The 20,838-nt window shown below is 37.4% G+C and overlaps 2 protein-coding genes across 2 annotated transcripts; one reads left to right on the top strand and one right to left on the bottom strand.

Moving 5' to 3' along the window:
* Positions 1-1,873: 1,873 nt before the first annotated feature.
* Positions 1,874-10,785, top strand: LOC145779721 (sodium/hydrogen exchanger 9B2-like). The gene is made up of 13 exons (XM_082591358.1): positions 1,874-1,999; positions 2,139-2,309; positions 2,455-2,597; positions 3,442-3,569; positions 4,440-4,522; positions 4,772-4,864; positions 5,002-5,112; positions 5,393-5,499; positions 7,402-7,551; positions 7,755-7,863; positions 8,020-8,156; positions 8,386-8,590; positions 8,895-10,785. The coding sequence occupies exons 1-13, from the start codon at positions 1,945-1,947 to the stop codon at positions 8,993-8,995; spliced, it is 1,593 nt and encodes a 530-aa protein (XP_082447484.1). The 5' UTR covers positions 1,874-1,944; the 3' UTR covers positions 8,996-10,785.
* An 809-nt stretch (positions 10,786-11,594) lies between these two features.
* Positions 11,595-18,652, bottom strand: LOC145779802 (uncharacterized). Its single transcript, XM_082591447.1, has 3 exons — positions 18,275-18,652; positions 15,115-15,256; positions 11,595-13,010 (listed from the first exon to the last, which is right to left on the bottom strand). Exons 1-3 carry the CDS (start codon positions 18,389-18,391, stop codon positions 12,235-12,237), a joined length of 1,035 nt encoding a protein of 344 aa, XP_082447573.1. The 5' UTR covers positions 18,392-18,652; the 3' UTR covers positions 11,595-12,234.
* Between the last annotated feature and the right edge of the window lie 2,186 nt (positions 18,653-20,838).

Below are 20,838 nucleotides of genomic sequence, written 5' to 3'. Positions count from 1 at the left end.
CAAATGAAATGTTATGCTAAATGGGTTCTTGGAACAAATCGTAGGGCTTCTGTGAATGTTTCTCAGTTTCAAAGTATCCTAGTCAGCAAAAGCTCCCTTTTCTACACGATTTCATCGTTTAGCGACGTTAACACGATAGGCCACACATTTGTTTAGCCTTTTCATTCTGTTACTACAATGTAAAAATGAACTGTGTTCTTGGAACAAATTTTTGCTGGTCGGGATAACTAGGCTACGGTACCCGATAATTTCCTTTCAATCCAAGCTGTAGGCCACACATTTGTTGATCCAAACTAATCATTTTAACTATTCAAAAGTACTAACTTATAGACATAAACATGATCTATTTTTTTTTTTTTGTAACATTTTCTTTGTTTTATTTTTCCTTCATATGTTAAATTTTTCTGAAAGTGTTGCGACCGTGCCAAATTTCTTTCAACTCAATAACTTACTTCGGTAACAAGCACGTTTTAACGTTCGCGTTTTGTCGCTTCTACCTTTTTCTACACCTTTGCTATGTCGACGTGTATTGTTTTTGATATCATGATCAGAAAGAAAAACAACTGAACTGACGTGACGAATTCAAGCACGTTTTAACGTTCGCGTTTTGTCGCTTCTACCTTTGCTATGTTGACGTGTATTGTTTTTCACATGATAGTCAGAAATAAAAACAACTGAACTGACGTGACGAATTTTAATTTAATAGTTCAAACATTTTATTTTTATTCCTTTCTGCACGATTTCAACGTTTAGCGACGTTAAAACGATGTAAAAACGGCAATTATAATTAGGCTACGGTACCCGATAATTTCCTTCAAAAATTTCAAAAACTCGCCGAATAGGGCACTCGCCGAAAAGGGCTCTCGCCGAATAGGGAACTCGCCGAATCGGACTAGTCAAATCGGACTCGCCGAATAGTAGCAGACCCCTTCTATTCACCCTACAGGTTTTCTTTCTGTCTTCAACTTATAGCTTTGAGCTTAAAATGTCAGTTACAGTTCTTCTTTTTTTTTGTAGAAACTAAATATTTTTAATGCAATATGAAGCTGGACATTCAGTTTTGAAAATATCTGCTTCATGTATTTGTAAGTGTAATAATTTTTTTGTTTTGTCTATGCAATACAACTGATTAAAACACTTAGTAAGCTATTCAGTCTCTTTCATTACCTACCTTATTTGCACAAAAAATACACAACTGTTAGGCCTATGTTCAAATCCTAGCTCTCAGTGAAAAGTATCTATATTGCTGTGCCCCATTTACCTTTAGAGTTGGTACGTTGGATTGGAATGTTTGCAAAGAGTTTATTCAAATTGAAGAAATGTTTTACTTTCTTATTTTCCATACTATAATAAAACATTAAAAATGATAATAGACGGAACAGAGAACTATCCAAGTTTCTTAAATTAAAACTATTATGAATTTATCCAACTTGTTTGATGGAAGTTGCTTTACAAAAGTTTGAATTAAGCACATTTAGCCTGATTTTAAAAATCAACATATATATTAAAAATCACCATGTGTATTTATATAGTTGTGTATATAAATACATAACTTGTAAGTTGTAACAGTAGGCTACCTTTCATTGACACAATGCTGAACCACTATTTATGCTACTGTTTTGAAATGTATTCTTCTAATCATTTTACAAAGTGTTTTCAAGGTAAAGCATGTGCTATACAATACATAATACATATACACTCTACAGTATTACAATAGCTTTTTGAGATACGTTACACTGTATTATACAGTATGCTAATGATTTGATAAAAATTATATGTGACATTGACGAAACTGACTTTCCCTCTTGGTATAACCACTGCTTAATTTTGACTTTACTTACTAATTAGTAATTACCCTGTATTATATTGTTTAGATGCTGCTAGAAAAGTAATATCACATTAGCCTGAGCTATTTATTCGCAGTTAATTATTTTTTCTGAAAAGATGGAAAAGATTTGTTCTAATCCCAAACTGTGTGTCAATAATGTCTTGACTAATGGTAAGTGTATGCTAGTTTCAACAACTTAAGCGAAAGGTTTTTCAATTTTCAACTATTTGAATTTATTTGTTGAGATAAAATTGATTTAAAATTAGGTTAATTTTTTTGATCTTTAACTCCTGTTTTGTCTTTTTTCAAGGATTATTGATTTTTCTAACGTGGATCGTTCCATGGTCGATTTTGGGAGAACAATGTCTTCCTGGAAGTAATATCTTTGGTCTAATTATTCTGTACGACTGCTGCGTTCTTGCTGGTGCATTTACTCATGCCGTCCCCATCCCAAAGCTACCACCTCTTCCGCCACTGCTTGGTATATTAACCGTTTTGGAAAATGGTCTTAAACTTGAATGGATGAATAAACGATTGATTTTTGTATTAATAGTATACACTGTAACTGTAGTACAGTACACACTACAGGTTTTCAACTTATATTTAAGCTTACGTTTCATATGCAGGAATGCTTTTGGCTGGGTTTGCACTGCGAAACATTCCTGTGATTAATGTTGCAAAAGACATTGATCCAAATTGGTCGGCTGCACTCAGGTCACTTGCGCTTACCGTAATTCTGGTGAAAGCTGGCTTGGAGTTGGATGCAAGCGTAAGAATATGTAATTTTCTTTGGAGGATAGATTGTCGTTTGTAATAAAATATTATTTTTTTATGAAGTGATATTTTTTACGAATATTATGTGGATGCAGAGTGTGAGGGCGATTGCAGCACGTGCAGGTGGATCTGGCCGCCCTCGGTGACGGGGGCATTACCGGATTAAAACTGGCTTACTACTAATCCTACTACATTCAGCTTTGAGGATAAAATTCATCTCTTCTCTTTGTCGCATTTAATGTTACTTTTCTTTAACGCGCTACTTCAGTTTGTAAAGTACAGCAGAATATCTTGGCTACAACATATTAACTGGAATATGTTTCCAATACTGTATAGTGTATAAAAGTAATCAACGCCACAAGATTGAATATTATTTATACAAACACAAAAAGCACAAGCACGAAAAAATAAACTTAACATTTTCGTCCTCTATTGTGCTTTTATCAGGAAAGTTGAATATGCAAGAAACGTACAAAAATGACAAAGAAATTTTCCACTGCTCAACAGTTTCTGCAAGATATGAAAAAGTCTCTGTTGGAAATCGGAATTTTTTTCATTTTTTTGTACTGCTTTTGTCCCTGAATAAATAATGTTCAATTCGGTGTTGGTACGATTGTGGCTCAACATAAATTGTCTACCAAAATTTCTCATGGCAGGATATTTAAAGATTTGTACAAAAATATTTCTTTTCAAAGTGAGCTGATTCCGAAACCTGGTTTGTTGAGTTGAAGCGGTTAGCCCAGTTTTTCCTCATGAGGAAAAACAATGTTTGTTTGTTTTTAACAGATCCCGTTGTACTACATGGAACGTGACTAAACACCTGGGTTGTCATTGTTTAGGCTTTGAAAACAATGAAAGGGGTTTGCATTCGACTAACCGCTCTACCCTGTTTGACAGAGACCCTCACATGCTCAATCATGTGCTATCTTTTGTTGGGATTTTCTTGGGAATGGGGAATAATGTTAGGGTGAGTCATTAATTCCAATCGTATGAAACCACAAAACACAAGTCCTTCTACCTACATGACAGTTTAAGAAAATTTGAAAAATAACGTCCATCATTCGCTGATCATAAGATTGCATTGTAAGTGAGCAATCAGATTTGAGATACTGTCTGAATGCTCGTTAGTTTTCCTTGCCAGAATTACGTTTTTTTTGTTTTTTTTTATTGTTAGATGTTTATCGGTCTGAGGATTTTTAAATTGCACACATTCACATAATGAGAGTATTTAATACTTCAGTATTTCCTTTTCAATATCTCCACAAAATGATGTTGATTATGGATGTCACTTTTTTGTGCTTATTTTCTTCGATAGTCGGCTTAAGGTTTTTGATTGCTCGTTACTCGATAAGGTTGAAACTTAGTGCACCCATGACTACCTAAAGATACGGCCTGATTTGTCACATTTTTCAGAAATTTTCAGATTTTGCTAACTTTTGGCGAATGTTTAAATAAATTTTTCTAAAAATTATATTTTTACGCTTTCTTTACTGTTTTCCCCAGATGACGCAATAGATTTTAACATCCTCACATGTTGAAAAACAAAGAAAATTTGATTTCGAAGATTTTAGTCAGACTGTTAATTTTTCAATAACAGTCTGATTAAGCGTTTTTCAACTTACTTTTTCTCATTTGCTACTGCTTCCCCAAGGCAACAAAGAGCTTTTATATCATTAAAGACAGCAAGAGGTAAAAAAATTTTCAGAAAATGTCATTCAAACACTAGCAGTAGCTGTAATCAAAATTTGCAAAATGTGACAAATCAGGCCGCATCTCCAGGTGGTCATGATGCACCCAGCGATTCCACCCACCTACAATTTTCGACGTTTGCTTTTAGATTTGTGCTTGGCGCTGTCACGCCAGCAGTCATAGTTCCTTCCCTGTTACTTTTGCAAGAAAAGGGATTTGGCATTGATCAAGGTCAGTGGTTTTTGCACTTTTGCGTAAAGGTTAACTGCTAAAGCTTCTAAACGCGTCATGCTTGTTGGCTTGGTTGTATGCTCTGCTCAACCAATCGATTTCATACTTTTAAGTTTGCTCAGAAACACTGGCTTACGTGGTTGCCTAGTTTTCAATATTTTATGTGAGTTGCTCACGCGAATTAGCCAAGCGTTTACAATTTGACTGCAATGCAAAATAGATTGGTATAATGTGAACACTTCTGCATAGGTATTCCGACACTGGTAATTGCGGCTTCAAGCTTTGATGATGTCCTTGCTATCAGTGGATTTTCTATCCTGTTGGGAGTAACATTTTCTGGAAGTAAGTTGTTTCATATGCTATGCATATTTTTCATTGCATTGTCTAATTCAATTGGAAGCCACCAATGCTTTCTTTAAGTTGTGACATAAAATATAAAAGTTGTGCCCCAATTGCTCTGTACCTTATTCAATTCGCAGTTGACCAGCCGAAAGTTTTCAACACCACGACCTTTGAAAATGTGACAACAGATCCATTCAACAATACCCAGGCAACCTTCACATCAACGCCCACCTCTGGCCAAACGGCAGGTATTACTAAGTTGAGAGTTTTTAGCTCAGTCTGGGCCACAGTTCCCAGCAAACAAATCAGTCTTTTTTTTATTTTGATTCAATTTCTACAAATTTTCCCAATCAGCAAATCAGCTCTTTTCGACATTGATTCAGTGTCTGCAGACGTTGAACTAATGTAAAAAAAAATGATTGGCTTGCTGAAAATTATGTTTTACTTGAAGTGAGTCTAACTAAAAATTTCGTGTGTTAAACCAAGGCGTGGTCAAACTATGGGTTTTTCTGACATGGTAAACTTCAGGTGAAATTGCGCTGACAATTGTTCGTGGACCTTTGGAAATGATTGGAGGAATAGTTGTCGGGGTCCTGATCGGAGTCATTTTGTGGTACATCCCTAATGGAGGGCAGGTGCTTCTATCTGTTAGACATAGCGATTCTGTTTCTAACAATTGTGTTTAATAGTTACTTGAGTTGCTCATTGATAATAATTATGGCAAGTTTTTATTGACCTAAAACTGCTAAAAAACTGACTTTTTTGACATGACGAAAATTTTACTGAATAAAGTAAACCATTGTTTTTTGTATTCTATGTTTAAAATATGGCTAGATCAACAAAACAAGAAATTAAAAAACATTGAAATCTTTAACAGAATATATTAGGCTCATCTGAAAGCCGTATGAGCAGGCAACTAACTCCACAACGAACATTACGTTCACCAAGAACAAGAGTTGAAATGTGACATAATGTTAAGTTCAGCAGGCCATAGCCCTAAGAAGAGGCGTAGGTATTTTTCCCTAGAACAGCTTACTGTTCATAATCACGATAGAAAGCAAGAGCTATTGTCGAAGGGGCGTCGCTGCACAATCCACGACACTCCTTTCAGTGTCTTATTAAGGACACAGCCACATGCTCTTAAGCGGTGTCGAACTGACGCTTTATTAACTTTTTGGTCTTTCAATGTTCATTATTCTAGAAGTGTCGTCACTGTTTTGCAATGTTTTTCATGTAAGAATGCTAAACGAAGCACAAGTTGAGATTGATAAACAAGAATTTGTTAAAGTATCAGTTTTATCTCAAACTTTTGGACTAAACGTGTCAATTACATAAAATTGACTTTATTGACCTAAAATTGAAAATATAACATAATTAAAATAAACTCTAACGTTTTCGACACGTACGTGTGTCCTCACCAGGAATTACATATCTGCAATATACATAAAATAAAATTGTAAGGTAAATTTGACTTTGCGCTGTAACTGTATACTAACGACACTCCAGACTGAAAAGCACAAACTGAACGAGTGACACAGGAATGATTACAAGTAAATTATACGGTGGAAAACAGATCACATGAGGTGTAAACTACAGGCATTTGACAAACAAATTAGAACACATACAAGAGGAACGATGAGCCACAGGCGAATAACTGCCGGTTGAGAGATGGATTGTTACGTTTGATTCTTAAGGCTTCCATGATCTTAGTCTTTTTTTTTTTTTAATTTTAGTCTAAAATTCAGACCTGCCTCGAGAGATGATTTTAAATTGGTCGATCAAGACATTGTCAGTGCACGTTTCACAAGAGGCGATGTGCTTTCTAATTGCACTTTTGGTTGTTAAGTTTAGGTTTGTGAAACGTGCACTGACAATGTCTCGATCGACCAATTTAAAATCATCTCTCGAGGCAGGTCTGAATTTCAGACTAAGATCATGGAAGCCTTAAGAATCAAACGTAGCAATCCGTCTCTCAACCGGCAGTTATTCGCCTGTGGCTCATCGTTCCTCTTATATTGCAATGTATATTGCAGATATGTAATTCCTGATGAGGACTCACGTACGTGTCGAAAACGTTAGAGTTTATTTTAATTATGTTATATTTGTGTATGTAATACGTCATGTTAAACCCGCCGAGGTTACTTTGTTTTATTTCTCTATGGTTCAACAAAGCAAACTCTCTACCAAAGCTTTGGAATTGAAAAATTGACAAAACGATGAAAAAAGTTTTTATTGACCTGTCAGATTACGATTTTGAAACCTACTCCTTGTGTCCAGAACTCTTCCTTCCCAGACAGCAAAATCCGTCATTTTTACATCGATTCAACGTACGTTACTTAGAATTGATTCAACGTAAAAATGACGGATTGTGCTGTCTGGGTTAAAACTACACCGCAATAAGTTACTAAAAAGAAACTTTACTTGTTCTAATAACAATGTGATAAAAAATTAACATTTTTGTTGTGAAGGCGTAACGGAAACGTTGTTTCAAAACAAATTTTGTGTTAAATTTCGAATCTTTAACTGGTTGCTTTCAGAAACATGTCGATCGTACTCGCACTGTTTTAGTGTTTGGAGTGGGCGTATTGGCCGTGTTTGGCACAGGCGTAATTGGATTTCAGGGTTCGGGGGCGCTAATAGCCATCGTAGCCCCATTTATGGCCGCTTTTAGGTGGAAAGAAAACAAGGTTAGATTATCCATTGGATTTGTTTTAAAAAATGAAAGTTTTTTTTTCCTATTTACTGCTGTGCTCCAGTGAACAAAAATAATTTCTTTGCTTCAATGAATTAAACGTAACTTTATAACTCACGTTTGTTTAAATGTTTCTGATGTTCCATCTCAGGTCTCACTGTTTCTATTCCATCAAACGTCAATTATTTGTTTCTACAGATTCCGATATCTGAAAATATGGGTTCACTTTGGAACGCCTTTGAACCGTTTTTGTTTGGACTGATAGGTGCAGAAATCACTGTGGAAAGTATGGACGCAAACACCGTAGGTATGATAGGCTTTCATTATTTTTAAATCAACATTCGTCTTATTTTTTTGTCAAATTTTTCACTTGTTTTAAATGCCGTTGCTCAGTAGCCTATAGACATGTCACTTTAGTGGTAAAATCGAATTTTATCGTGTAAGCTACAAAGTATTTTTTCAGGTCTTGGTTTGTTGGTGCTCTTTATAGGCCTCTTGTTTCGTACATTAGCGACATTCGGTGCTGTGTTTGGTGGTGGATTCACTTGGAAAGAAAAGTTGTTCGTGTCTTTAGCGTGGCTGCCGAAAGCAACCGTCCAAGTAAGCTTCACTAATGTTACTTGGTTTGCGTTGTCTGGCAATTAATTACAACGCATGCCACCACCGTCGTTGGTCCTCAGATTTGCTAAGTTTGTTTGATTTCAGCTTATTCTCTTCAAATCATCAAACATTTTGGTAGCAATCTTACACAATGTTTGTGGGGAAAATCAAATTGATGATTTCTTTTTAAACCATCAATATGTTTCAAAACATTTTCCAACTTCCGCAGGCGGCAATTGGTCCGTTTGCTCTTGATCGAGCGAAAAAGGCGAATGCCCCTGATGACGTGCTGCAAACAGCCAAGCAGGTGCTGACAATCGCTGTACTGTCGATTCTTATCACCGCACCACTGGGTGCTGCTGCAATCACGTTGTCCGGACCGAAACTGCTTCAACGTTCGAAAGTTGACGACAAAGAGAGAACTTTACTGGCAGGTCAGTACTTTCAATTAGTTAGCTGGTGCACGATTTTACGTCTTTTGTTCCCCGTATTGCGAAGGTTGGACGTCAGTAAATTTCGATCCGGCTTGATGGCTGCTTTCCATGTACTCTTATTTTGAACGTTGACCGCCACAAGGTCGTAACTAGGTAACCAGTATGTAGCCTATAAAGTTAGCTCTTTTTATTGATTTCACGACTTAACCTGTTTTTTTTTTAACATCTTGTGGTAGTTTAAGCCCTCTATCACTGGAGAGAGCGGAAGAAATCCAATAATAATCCATTGTTTTGTTATTTTTAGAAATAGCGCCATCGCACGAGCTAAAAAATGACCGCTTGGTGGAAGAGGAGATTCAAACTTTTAAGCTCGGTGACGACGAAGAGTCAGAAATTGAACTTTGATCCTTTTTGCAAACTGCACTGTGTTGCTATTTGGTCTCGTATACGTTCGCGGAAGCTGGGGACAAGGCTGTGAAAGCGATTAGTTGGCATTTCTCTTCTGTTTGGTTCCAACAAACCAGTTCTGTCTCATCACGATTTTCATTTACTGAACTGTAAAATTCAATTTTGGGAAAACAAGGCGTTGTAATTCTTGTCATTGAGGCTTATAAGTCCGCCGCGATAGCTCAGTTGGTTAGCGCGTAACTTCTGGGGCGAAGAAGCTTCGAGATCAAGCGGCGCTGGTTCGACTTTCGAGTATGCGCTTGAGCAGCGCACGTTTAGGACTGCTCTCCAATCTCCATTCAGCGGCATCTAATGGATGGAATACTTCCCGGCAACAAGACTTCTACAATCGAAAACTTCACTCTGTCAATCTCGGTAACCGAGCCTCGGTAACTCGGTCACCCCCGTCGACTGAAATCAAGACACCCATTCGTGCCAGCCGCTCAACTTTTTATCAACGAAGCTGATGAACAAGACATCTCTGCGGCTGCTTGGGCGGACCATAAATGGAGTTCTGAATGAAAGTCAACCGCCACCAGACTCTATTCGTTCATCTCCGACGCCGACACACGCCCCATCGGTTTAACACTACCAAGACATGCATGGGTGCGCCTCAACCGTCTCCGTACAGGCGTCGGGCTTTTCCGCTCAACCATGCACCAATAGGGAATGGCCTCTTCCTCCTCCTGTGAATGTGGTGCCCAAGGAACAGACCGCAGTCCACATCATCAATGACTGCTCCATCTTCAAGCCACCTAACGGAGTGGAAGGTCTGCTTGTCATGGATGATGAAACCAAAGACTGGCTGCTCTCCAGTAGCCTCCCAGTGTAGTCCGGGAACATCGTGAATCTGGGGTGGTAAAAGGATAGACCCTCGGCCCCAGACGCTCACACGACGACCGAGCCTGTGTCAGTGATTCAAAGCCTCTACAAGTCTGCAAGTAGGGAAAACTGCCAGGATTAAGCTCTGCAAGAAGCTTTTCCGGTCCGAGGATAAAGATTCAATCAATCTTCACCAAATCGTTTTGCGTTGGTTATAGGCTTATCCCAGACAGCAAATCAGTCGCTTTTTGCGTTGAATCAATGTAAAAATCGACTGATTTGTTATCTGGGTTGAAGCGGTGTCTGCCGACTGTAATCCATTATTTATCACATTTAAAGTTGTTGGTTTTTTTCACTGTGTTTACATTTGCTGATACTTTACCTGGAATATCTTGACAGGAAGCTCTTCAAGCAATTCACGCATCCAAGCGTGACTGGATTGCAATGCTCAAGGCTCATGCCACTTGATTTGAACCAAACCTCAATCAATGGTTCTGTTGAGAGAAACCACCCAGAGATCAAAATCTGTCATTTTTACATTGATTTAACGTTTGCAGACGCTGAATCAAGGTAAAAATGACCGATTTTGCTGTTTGGCACTCGTCTCATTTGTTTCCTGTCGTTCGCGTTCAACAAAGTCATTTTTTATGCACTTCGCGAACATGAGCTACTTGCGAAGGTCATGCGTGGATTGTTCAACAAAACTCGATGTTGGTCATTAAAATAGTGATACTGCTAATTAGCTTATAGCGCCAGTCATTTTGATAAATCGTGCAAATTTTTAGGAATAACTTTTATAAGTTAGACACGCTAATTTCCTCTAAATAGATTGTATTTTTAGAGCAGTATCCCCACAAAAGAATGATAAAACAATATGTTGTTATGTACTTAATATCGTCGAAATGAAACTTTTTGGTTTCGATACGGATGTGCCTCATAATTTCTATCTTCAGTGGTAATCAGTCTGACTACCGAAATCACTCACTGGAAACACGAAAATCCTGTTGGACGTTTGCACAATTGTTAATTGAAATCTAATTTGTGAATACTTCGCTTTTCATCCGCATCACACGAGTCTGTAGTTGTTGCAACCTTTCAACCGATGTCATTAAATATCAATGACTGAGAGTGACCAACTCTCGTGTACAGCGTCAAGTGAAACCGGGCGGGCCTAGATTGTGAAAAGTTGTGAGACACGCTTTCTATGTTTGCGTTAGGCCTGTTTTCCTGCTGTCCGGTGAAAGATAAGCTACGTTTATTTGGTTACGCAACAATGAATTCTTTTTACACCGAGGTAAGACTTGAAGCCGGGGCTCCTGATGTGCGTCAGTAAATATTGCAGGGATTGGTTTTGAAGCCAATTTTTCTATTAATGTTAGATACAAGTAGACCAATAAGTGGTAAACTGGCAACACTTATTATCTAAACTCTGTTTTTCCCTACTGGTGGGAGAAGCGAAGTTCTTTCTTGCAGCGATTGTCTTAACCACTTTCTCGAGCTCATTCTGACCATCACATTTGGCAAAAACAAGAGAAAATTCATATTCCGGCTCGTGTACAAGATTTAATGGCAAAAGTGGAAAAGATATAAAGCATCAAACAGCAGCAAAACAAATAAAGGGAACGTTCAAATATTACGTAACGCTTTTTTTCCGAATTTTTGACCCCCCCCCCCTTCCCCCATGTAGCGCCAACGTAACGTTTTTTCAACCCCCCTCCCCCATGTAACGCTTTTTCACTACGAATTCAGCACAAAAAACTACCATTCCGTACTCGAATGCGTTACGTAACGTTTTGCTTGAAACCCCTCCCCCCCGATGTGACGCTAACGTAACGCTTTGCATGAACCCCCTCGAAGGAGTTACGTAATATTTGAACGTTCCCAAAAGCAATCTTTAATGATAGGCACGGAATGGCTGAAGATCAATTAGTCTATCGGCGATATCATTTTCACTATCAGGGGTTTTCCCATTGGTACTCCACATCAAGTTGTAGGTCAGTCAATCATTTAAATTTGCATGAGGTAGCCTACCCTAACTCCATGTTCGCCGATAAATGCTATAAGGAAGCAGATAAGTTATATTTGGAAATCAAAGAATATTTGTTAAAGCATCGCAGTTCATTGTAGCTTTTCAAAGCATAGTTTTTTAGATTGACAAATAGTTTAGGAAGGTTTTGATTTGATATACGATCAAAAGCTGGCGAAAAAAGTAACATAAGCTTGGTGAAGTCAAACCAAAGAATAAATTTCTTGCTCACAAGCCTCGGTTATGTTGGCATGAAAAAGCTTAAAAGCTGACTACAGCACGAATTTTAAATGTAAAAAAAAACTGTTTGCATTGTTTACCAGATAGAACCAAGGATTATTTTAAAAAATTAGGTATTTGGAACATTGACAAAATATTCAGAAAAAGGTAATTCAGAGCGATTAGGAGATGGGACAGTTTCTACCTTACTTTTGCTTGGTAGGTCTGAAATAACATTGCGCAATTCTGGTCTGTGTTTGTCCAGCATAACACTCAACCCTAAATGAGGTTGGGCTCGAATGTGTTGTTGCTGGTGCTGCTGCTGTCTTGCAACGGAAAGTCTTGAATTTTGAGCTCGTGGAAATGTTTTGCTGTTTGACCTTGTATGGCCTAGCTTGCATGCTGCGATGTGAGCCACCGTGCTTTTAATTGCGAACGTATCTTCATTTGCGTCCGTCGTGTCTTCACCAAAGCGACTTTGAATGGTTTCGTTTCCTGAATTTTCGCTCTCCAGTAACTGTATTATGGCACCCGTAGCATCCGAAAAGCTGGCTGACTTTCTGTGTTTGTGAAACTCTGGTGTGTCTGGCCCTGCAGCCGGAAAGAAACGACTGTTCAAATCATTAGGGCTTCCATCGGGCGAGGCATTTGAAGACGTAAAAGATGTAAACGACGAACAAGAAGAGCAGATGCTTCTCATGTCCAAATTAGCTTCTCGCAAGCTTTCCTCCGCTAGTTTTTGCACCCACGTTTCTGCTTCTCGAATTGTTCGTGCAATAAAACGAAAGGTAAGGTTGGATGAAAAATCTGTCATTTCAAAACTGCCACCAGTTGTCTTGGCAAGTTTCGCTCGGCTTACAGAAACAACACAGCGAGGTCTGTTGGTTGGTGAAGTTGGAGTATCACCTGCATAACATAAAAATTGTCACCACAAGCCTGGAATATTTTTGTGCACAAAAAATAATAGGCTATTGTGGTAGGCTACCGTATATAGCCTATATTTAATTGCCTATTTTATTTTTTGTTTAAGCTACTGGGGCTGAGGATTTGTCTGTTTACATTTCAAATTGTCGAGTTTTTAAGATTGCCATGTGTAACGACAACAGAACAGTAGTCAGTCTTTGGTCTCATCAGGGGCGGATCCAGAGGGGGGCGATTGGGGCGATCGCCCCCCCTAAAAGCTAAGAAAGTAGCTTTATCCTTTATTTATATGCATACGATTTGGAAAACAATATATCGAAAGCAATGCTGCATAAGTCTTTCGCCATGTTCATTGTTCAAAGATTAGATTAGGCTAAGGTAGCCTATAATATAATAATAACATAGTAGGCCTATAAGGCTATTATTTCCTCACAGAGTCTAATCACCGAAAGAAATTACTAAAATTTTAAAAGTTTCTAAACATTTTGCCAGTACTCTAGAGTCTAGAGCACAGCGATAAATCCCTAAGCCGAGATAAGTTGGTTGACAGAGTAGGTTATTGCCAACTTTGGCGGTCAGACGTGAAACTAAAACCATTGGAATTCTATCTTGAAATTGCATCAAGAAACAGCAAAGTTCAATTTTTTCAATGAGACTTTAGCATCTTGTCACCTAACATCATTGCTACCACGAAATTACTGAAGTATCGACCCGATAACATTGACAAAAGTCATTTGCAATGCCTACAACGGCTTGTTACGTCATATATATAGTGTGGAATCTGCTCTATGTTCAAATATCTGCGGAAGAAACTTTACAACAGTGTGATGAAGATGTGTAAACAATCGTACACTCTCTTCTAAAACTACTATTAACCTTGCCAGTCAGCGTAGCATCAGCCGAAAGAAGCTTTTCATCTCTTCGGTCGTTCAAAACCTGGCTGAGGAACAACATCGGCGAGGAAAAACTTAATGGGTTGGCCTTACTATATCAGCATCGGGACATTTTAATTGACACAGACTCCGTGATAAATCGATTTGCCAACAGTAGAAACCGCAAACTTGACTTTGTGTTGTAGTCAAAGGTACGGCGCCTGTTAGTTTTACCTGTACCGGCAAAGTAGCTTTTTTATTTTCGTTTTATTTGTGAAGTCCACAGAAATAGTTGTTTCTGTTATTGTTAGTTTTTTTTATTTGTCTGGTGCAGCGACCGTGCATGACACGTTTTAAGGAGGAGTATATCCTTTGGTTGTCATTTAACTATGTTTAACTGCCATTCTGTAGTTTTAATGTACAAATTGTAGTGTTTCGGTGCTCCAAAATAAAAATTTACAATCGAAAGCTATAGCCTATGGTGGCGATTCTACTGGGGGTGGAGCATGACCCAGTATTTTGATCTGGCCCCCACTTTTGTTGCTCATCATGTTGAATGTATGCATAACTTTTCCTCATTGCTCTTTACAGTATAACAATTCAAAACTTGTCAGAGGAATAAAACCTCGAAGTTATACAGTAAGTCTATAACAACCTCAATGTTTGTATCAATATTGGCAAGACAGAATTACCTGTTATTATCTTTCCGAGGTCAATTTTTAAATTGCCGTGAAACAATCAAGAGTGAAACCTTCAGTCTCAATTATAAATCCGGCTAGTTTGTTCAAGCTTCAACTTGACATGGCAAGGGCATATCAGCTCTTTACCCCTCTCTTTGTTAAACAACAGCATTGTTGAGGGTTTTTTAAGTTATAAAATTTCTCATAATTTGTGTTCGAAATGCTCTCAGAACGCAACAAACTCAACCTAAATTTTCTAAAGGAGACCTCCGTCGTTGTTTATGCCGGGCTGATCACTTGCCTGAATGTCAATGACATCGCCCCTCCTAACGGTAATACCTGGATCCGCCCCTGGGTCTCATCATCCAAAACACGCAGAACCTCTGTTGCGTTGGTTGGCGAAGTCATTGCTAAATCTACTGACACGTAAAACTTCGCCAGGCTTTGAGATTCACCCACGCAGCACTCAGCAGCTACAGCAAGACAAAACAATACGATAGGTTATGTAATGAATGATTTATGTTGAAAGTTACTCACCTGCGGAACCACTTCCAGAATTTTGCAAATTTCTTCCTTTTTCTAGTTTATGCCAAACCAAGAAAGGACTCGTTTCGTTAGCATACAATGTAACATGGCATTGCTTTGGACGATTTCGTTTTCTTCTCCATGGCTCGTACACCTGCAAATGTAAAGCTATTTAGACAACTAGTTTTGCTCATAGCCTGCTGAAACATTGTCATCAAAAAATATCAAGAAAAAAACTGAGTCAACCTTCCATAAAAAAGACAGTAATATGAATTTGCGAATGAACAAACTTTGTTCTCATGCTTGCTTCAATGAATGCTGATATTGCAGTAGCGTAGCCTGATAGCGTATAGGGTTTTTAAATTAATCTGCTTTTCCTGCGTGGATACTTTTATCAAATTGTCATTGATATTATAGCATTACAATTATTATATTACAGTCCCGTAGCCTGATAGCGTATAGGGTTTAAACTAATCTGCTTTTCCTGAGTGGATACTTTTATCAAATCGCTAATAATAAATGATCGCCGGGGATTACTAGCCTACATGGCAAACCAGTACAGAATACGATGATATTCTGATTTTAGATTATTAAAAGATCGCGCTATCACTGAGGCTGCTGTGACAATAAGAGAAAACGTAGTTGGATTGTTTTTAAATTGGTTTACTCACATTAACACCATGAAGCATTGAATAGGTTTTATACTACCAAGCGTAGTTATCAAATCGAACAGAACGAGTTTGTTCGTTTGTAGGCTATTTCTTGTATGTCATGTTACATAAAGTACAATGGATGACCCAAAACCACAGAAATAGGCGCTATCGCATCTAGTTTCGGGAAGTGAAAACCCCTTGCGTGAAACAATCCTGGAAGCACGTTTCTGGTGCTTTGACGCAAAACTTTGGCGTAAACCAACCACCAGTTTATTTATTGCATTTGGAAAGCTTAAATGAAGTCAGGCTGTGAATTTATTGACAAGGCAACTTTTACTTCCTTCTTTCATGCATTGATTCGAATGTAGGCTATTTAGTTTTTATATTAGTTTTGTCCCAAAGTTATTGTTTTACGTCAACGATAAAACTATAAAGCTTGACATTCTGCTTAAACAAGTGAAACATTCTTAAAAATAAGCGAAAAGAAATCATTTTTCTTACAATATTGAAAAAGAGTTGGTAAAAATTGGTGTCACAAATTCAGTCAGACGTCATTATTGCTAATCAAAACAGCCTAGGATCATGCAGTGGCGCTGTGATAGTACAACGATAACGTTCCAACATATTTTGTTTACATTTAGTTTCACAGCTAATTAAACAAGATGACTGTTTTTCAAGCTCCTTATTGCAATATCGCTTTGCTATTATTTTATGATAAATCGTTGAGCGGTTTGATTATCATTTTCCTGGCATGTGCGTAAAGTTAATGTGACGAAATGACAGAGGTCTTTACAGGCCATGTGTGCATAAACCAACAAAAGCTGATTTATCGTGGCATTAGAAAAAGATAATACTCTTGTGTTGAACTGATGTGCACTATTTCGTTAATGCAGCATGTCACGCGAGTCCAAGCGCATATTTAACATGAAACGTTCTGACCATTTTTCAGTTCAATAGCTATTTTTCATACACTGGAAAGTTGCATTCATACTACAAAAACTAGAGGCCGAATGCTACATCCCAGGCAACAAATCAATCGTATTTTACATTGATTCAACGTTTGCAGACGTCTGATGACGTAAAAGACGTCTGCAAACGTTGAAGACGTCTAAACGTCTGCAGACGTTGAATCAATGTAAAATCGACTGGTTTGCTATCTGGGATTGCAAACTCACCTTCAATAAAGTAATATAAATAGCCTAGGTACATCCAATATATTTGCACAAAACTTAGACAAGTTCTGTTTACATAAAATTAATCTACAAACTACCCTTCTCCCCTAAAAAAAATGGGCTAACATGTCTACTGCATGGGACTTGAACGGTTTACATCCGATATCAAAATGCGACAACACAAGTCCGGCATAAAGATATAAATAGCATTTTTACTCAGTGGCCTAAGCAGGCATTAGGCTGCCGTTCTTACATTTTATGAAGAAAATAATACAAGGTGCTTAAATACAAGCAAACCGTAAACCGTATTAAACAGTATAAAGCAAAACAACGGCCAAAAACTAAATTTTATCTTAATTGAAGTTTCAATTGCCTCCAAACATGACATAAATTTTTTGCGTTGTCAGCATAAAGCCACAAGCCTCAACGGAATGAAGGCGCAAGAATGGTTTGAAGGCAGGATTTGGAAGAGATTATCATTCATCAACGTATGGTTTTCATTTAGTTTGATCGTTGGCTATAATCCTTTTTAATTTAGAATTTTTATGTTTTTAAATAACTTTTTGATATCGTTAGTTTTTTGATGTAGGCCTACGACACCTAACTAGCAAGCTGCAGAAAAAAGAAATCAACTCAAAATTTGGAAGTACTTTTAAAATAACATTTTAACTTTAAGGCACTACCAAAGAATAAACCCAATCCATGCAACTGAATAGAAGACTTAAAAGCTTTAAACACCTCTGTTTTGATATCTTGTCAAAAATAAATAAAGGCTGTAGAAGCTATTCATCGCTACACGATTTAAATTTGTCTGTCGTCTGTGCGTGTTACGAGATGTCATGAATATCACCAGAGTCAGCAATGACTACAAAACCCACCGAAATGTAAAAGAGCAATGCGCCTCTTGCTTCTTTGAAAGCTAATGTTTTTAATATTTAAAAATGCACTGAATGCGGCAATCATGGAGTTCAATGGATTGGCTACACAATTACATCCAACATTTATTATTAAACCACTCAGTAAAGTGGGAGCTCTTGGTTTGAATTTTAGTTATTTTCGTGTTCCATTTGTACTAATTTTAGGATAAATCTATCAACTGCACTGGGGTTTGGCTAAAATGAGCGCTCGAAACAAAATTTTTGACGTCATTTATAGCCAAAGTTGCAAATGAAATAAAGAATTGTTCATTCTTATTAGGTTACTGACATAAAAAAGAATATTTCGTCCAGTGGGCAGTGAGTAACTTGAATAGACTTAAATCAAACAATTATTACTTGATTTAGTTCTGTAATTTTATCGAAGACAACTGGAACTTAATCATCTTGTCAATTGTTGCACAAAACTCACCTGTAAATCGCCTTCTAAAACAGCGGCGCTCACTTGTATGCTTGTAAATAAGCTATGCTGATCAATTTTCGGTTTGCTGGAACCCGACCGAAAAATTGTTCCCAAAGGTGTCATCATATGCACACTTTTGGAGAGATTTGCTTTGCTACTGTTAAATATAATCAGAAAACCAACTTGAGATTAGGTTGATGTTTCGAAAAGCTCTTCAAAAACAGCAACCAGTTAGTTTATGCAAAACGGGCTTCTTAGAAGAGCTGTTTTTTCCTTATAGTTGGTCTGATCTTGAAATAAATCCAAGTTTCTTTTTGCCAGGCCGATAAGTGCAATCACATTCACATCAATCTAAAAACTCGATTTTACATTCTACAATCAACCCACAATTCTGAAATATAAAAATGATCAAAACAGTGCACATTTGATTCGCAGCCTAACTAAATCCCGACGACCACACAACGTCGTTTCGCTGAGTGATTCTCATAATGAAGATAATAACGGAATATTTCTAGATCCGATTTCATTGTAATTTTACATCGACTTCAAAGACAACTGCTGGTCAGTAGCATAAAGAACAGCAATCTTTTGGAGAAGTGGCATTTCTCACAAAAATTTGACATTCCTGCTGACTTATATTAAAAAATTAAAAGTGCATAGTCAAGCTTTTGTTGTTTGCCATTGCCAACTTGAAAACAAAGTAGCATACTCCATATTAGCAGCCCAATATGCAGATCGAGAAAGAACGAAAAACAATTGTTCTGTCTGAGATGTATCGATCTGTAAACAAGCCAGTTTTAAATAACTGTTTTTATTTCTAATCAAATTAATTTCTACAGCAGTCTTTTAGTCGAGTGCAGACGCTTCCTGCTTCTAAACGCGCCAACCGAGTTTCAGCAAGTCGATTCGGGCCGATTCCATGCAAAAACTCGGCAAAAATAGCAACCAATCAGCTCGCTTTTTGATGTTCAATTTATCATTTCAGCAGAAATGAATGAACCTTTGACTTCTTTCACTACAGCAGGTCACGTTGTATAACATAGACTTACACTTACGGTGCTTTTGAATGGTTAACACAAATAATAAGCACTGCAAATCTTACAAATCAAATTCTTAAGCACTGACTTCTAACTTGTTTTTTGCTTATGTATATCGAGTAAACGTAGAACAAAAGGCCAAAACTTTAACTGCACAACTGCACAAGCTATGCACGACACACAACCTTTCTTTGTTGTTAAAAATCTTGGAACCATACTACTAAGTAAGGTGAGCATAATTCAAACCATTAGCTTCGTATATCACGTTTTCTGATCAGTTCCACCAATCTCAATTAAATTCGTTTGAAATATGGCCGCAGTGTTCTTTCCTTTCGCTGCCAAAACTTTTTTTTGTAAATACAGATTGAAAGAAAGGACGACTAGTCAATAATTAAACATGATAACAAGATTACGATCAAAACCGTGTACAAACAAACCAAATTGCTTTGAAATCAAAGCGCACATACCAGACATATTCTCCGTCATTAAAAGAGATAGAGTAGAAGTAAAAAAACATATATACATATTGAATTAGACTTCCACAAATGATTTAGACGTAAATCACTTTGGGAAGCCTGTCGCTTTGATTTACACCAACACAGCCGCCCGTGAACGCTGACGGCGAATGAATAAATATGGAAATTCATAAATACTCTCAACAAAAAATGCAATCACTTAGCATGAGTTATCTACTACGAAAAATTATCACCAACGGAACTAACCAATACAAATAATTGACACCAACAGATAGTGGCGTATGCCAGGAAAAGGAAGCATTGGGCCGTTTTAACGAAATGTTTCAGTAATCTAACGAGGTAGAGAACGGCATTTGATATGCTTTGGATAGCACTGTCAAAGCAATTAACAATGTTGCTATAAAGTATAGACCAAGCAAATACTAAATCCATGGCTCAATGCCCCCTCCTTCAAGCCTACGCCACTGCCAACCTTTTAAATTAGATAAGTGGTTCTCAAATTGTTTTAACGGCAATGCACTTACAGGTACAAACTGTTTTTTGGGTTGGCGACGCTCATTGTTGAACTTCATAGAGCTAAGGCTTTTGTGTCGAAAAAAAAAGAATATTTTAAAAATTTGAAATATTTTTTTGCTACACACTTGTAAGTTTACATCTTTGTTAATTATCAGCAAATCATTTCGCTTCGAATCTACCAAGACAACAAATCACTTTTTTTGCAATAAAACTTAAGTAAACCAGTAGCCTACAATATATTTTGCGCCTCTGGAATATCTCAATTAAGCAAACTTTTCGTCAGTTCTATTTTAAAGAATGATTTTTCGACAAATTTTCTTCTTGCTTTGAGGTAGTAGGCTAATTCAGGCAGCATCTCTCAATTGATGCAACCAGTGCCATGTGTTTATGTTTCATCTTTCATCATAAACCGAGTGCTTCATTTTAAATCCAAGCTTCTTAATTTCTAAAAAAGACACCTTCTGGCTAAAGCTATTTAGTTTCCACTAACTTCATACTCTACATGTCGGAAGAAGATTTGGATGCAGTCAAATATCAACGCCAT

Source organism: Aplidium turbinatum, chromosome 11 (assembly GCF_918807975.1).
Source record: "Aplidium turbinatum chromosome 11, kaAplTurb1.1, whole genome shotgun sequence".
Classification (NCBI taxonomy): Eukaryota; Metazoa; Chordata; class Ascidiacea; order Aplousobranchia; family Polyclinidae; genus Aplidium; species Aplidium turbinatum.
The sequence above is the reverse complement of the archived record's forward strand: the minus strand, read 5'-3'. Positions and strand labels throughout refer to the sequence as shown.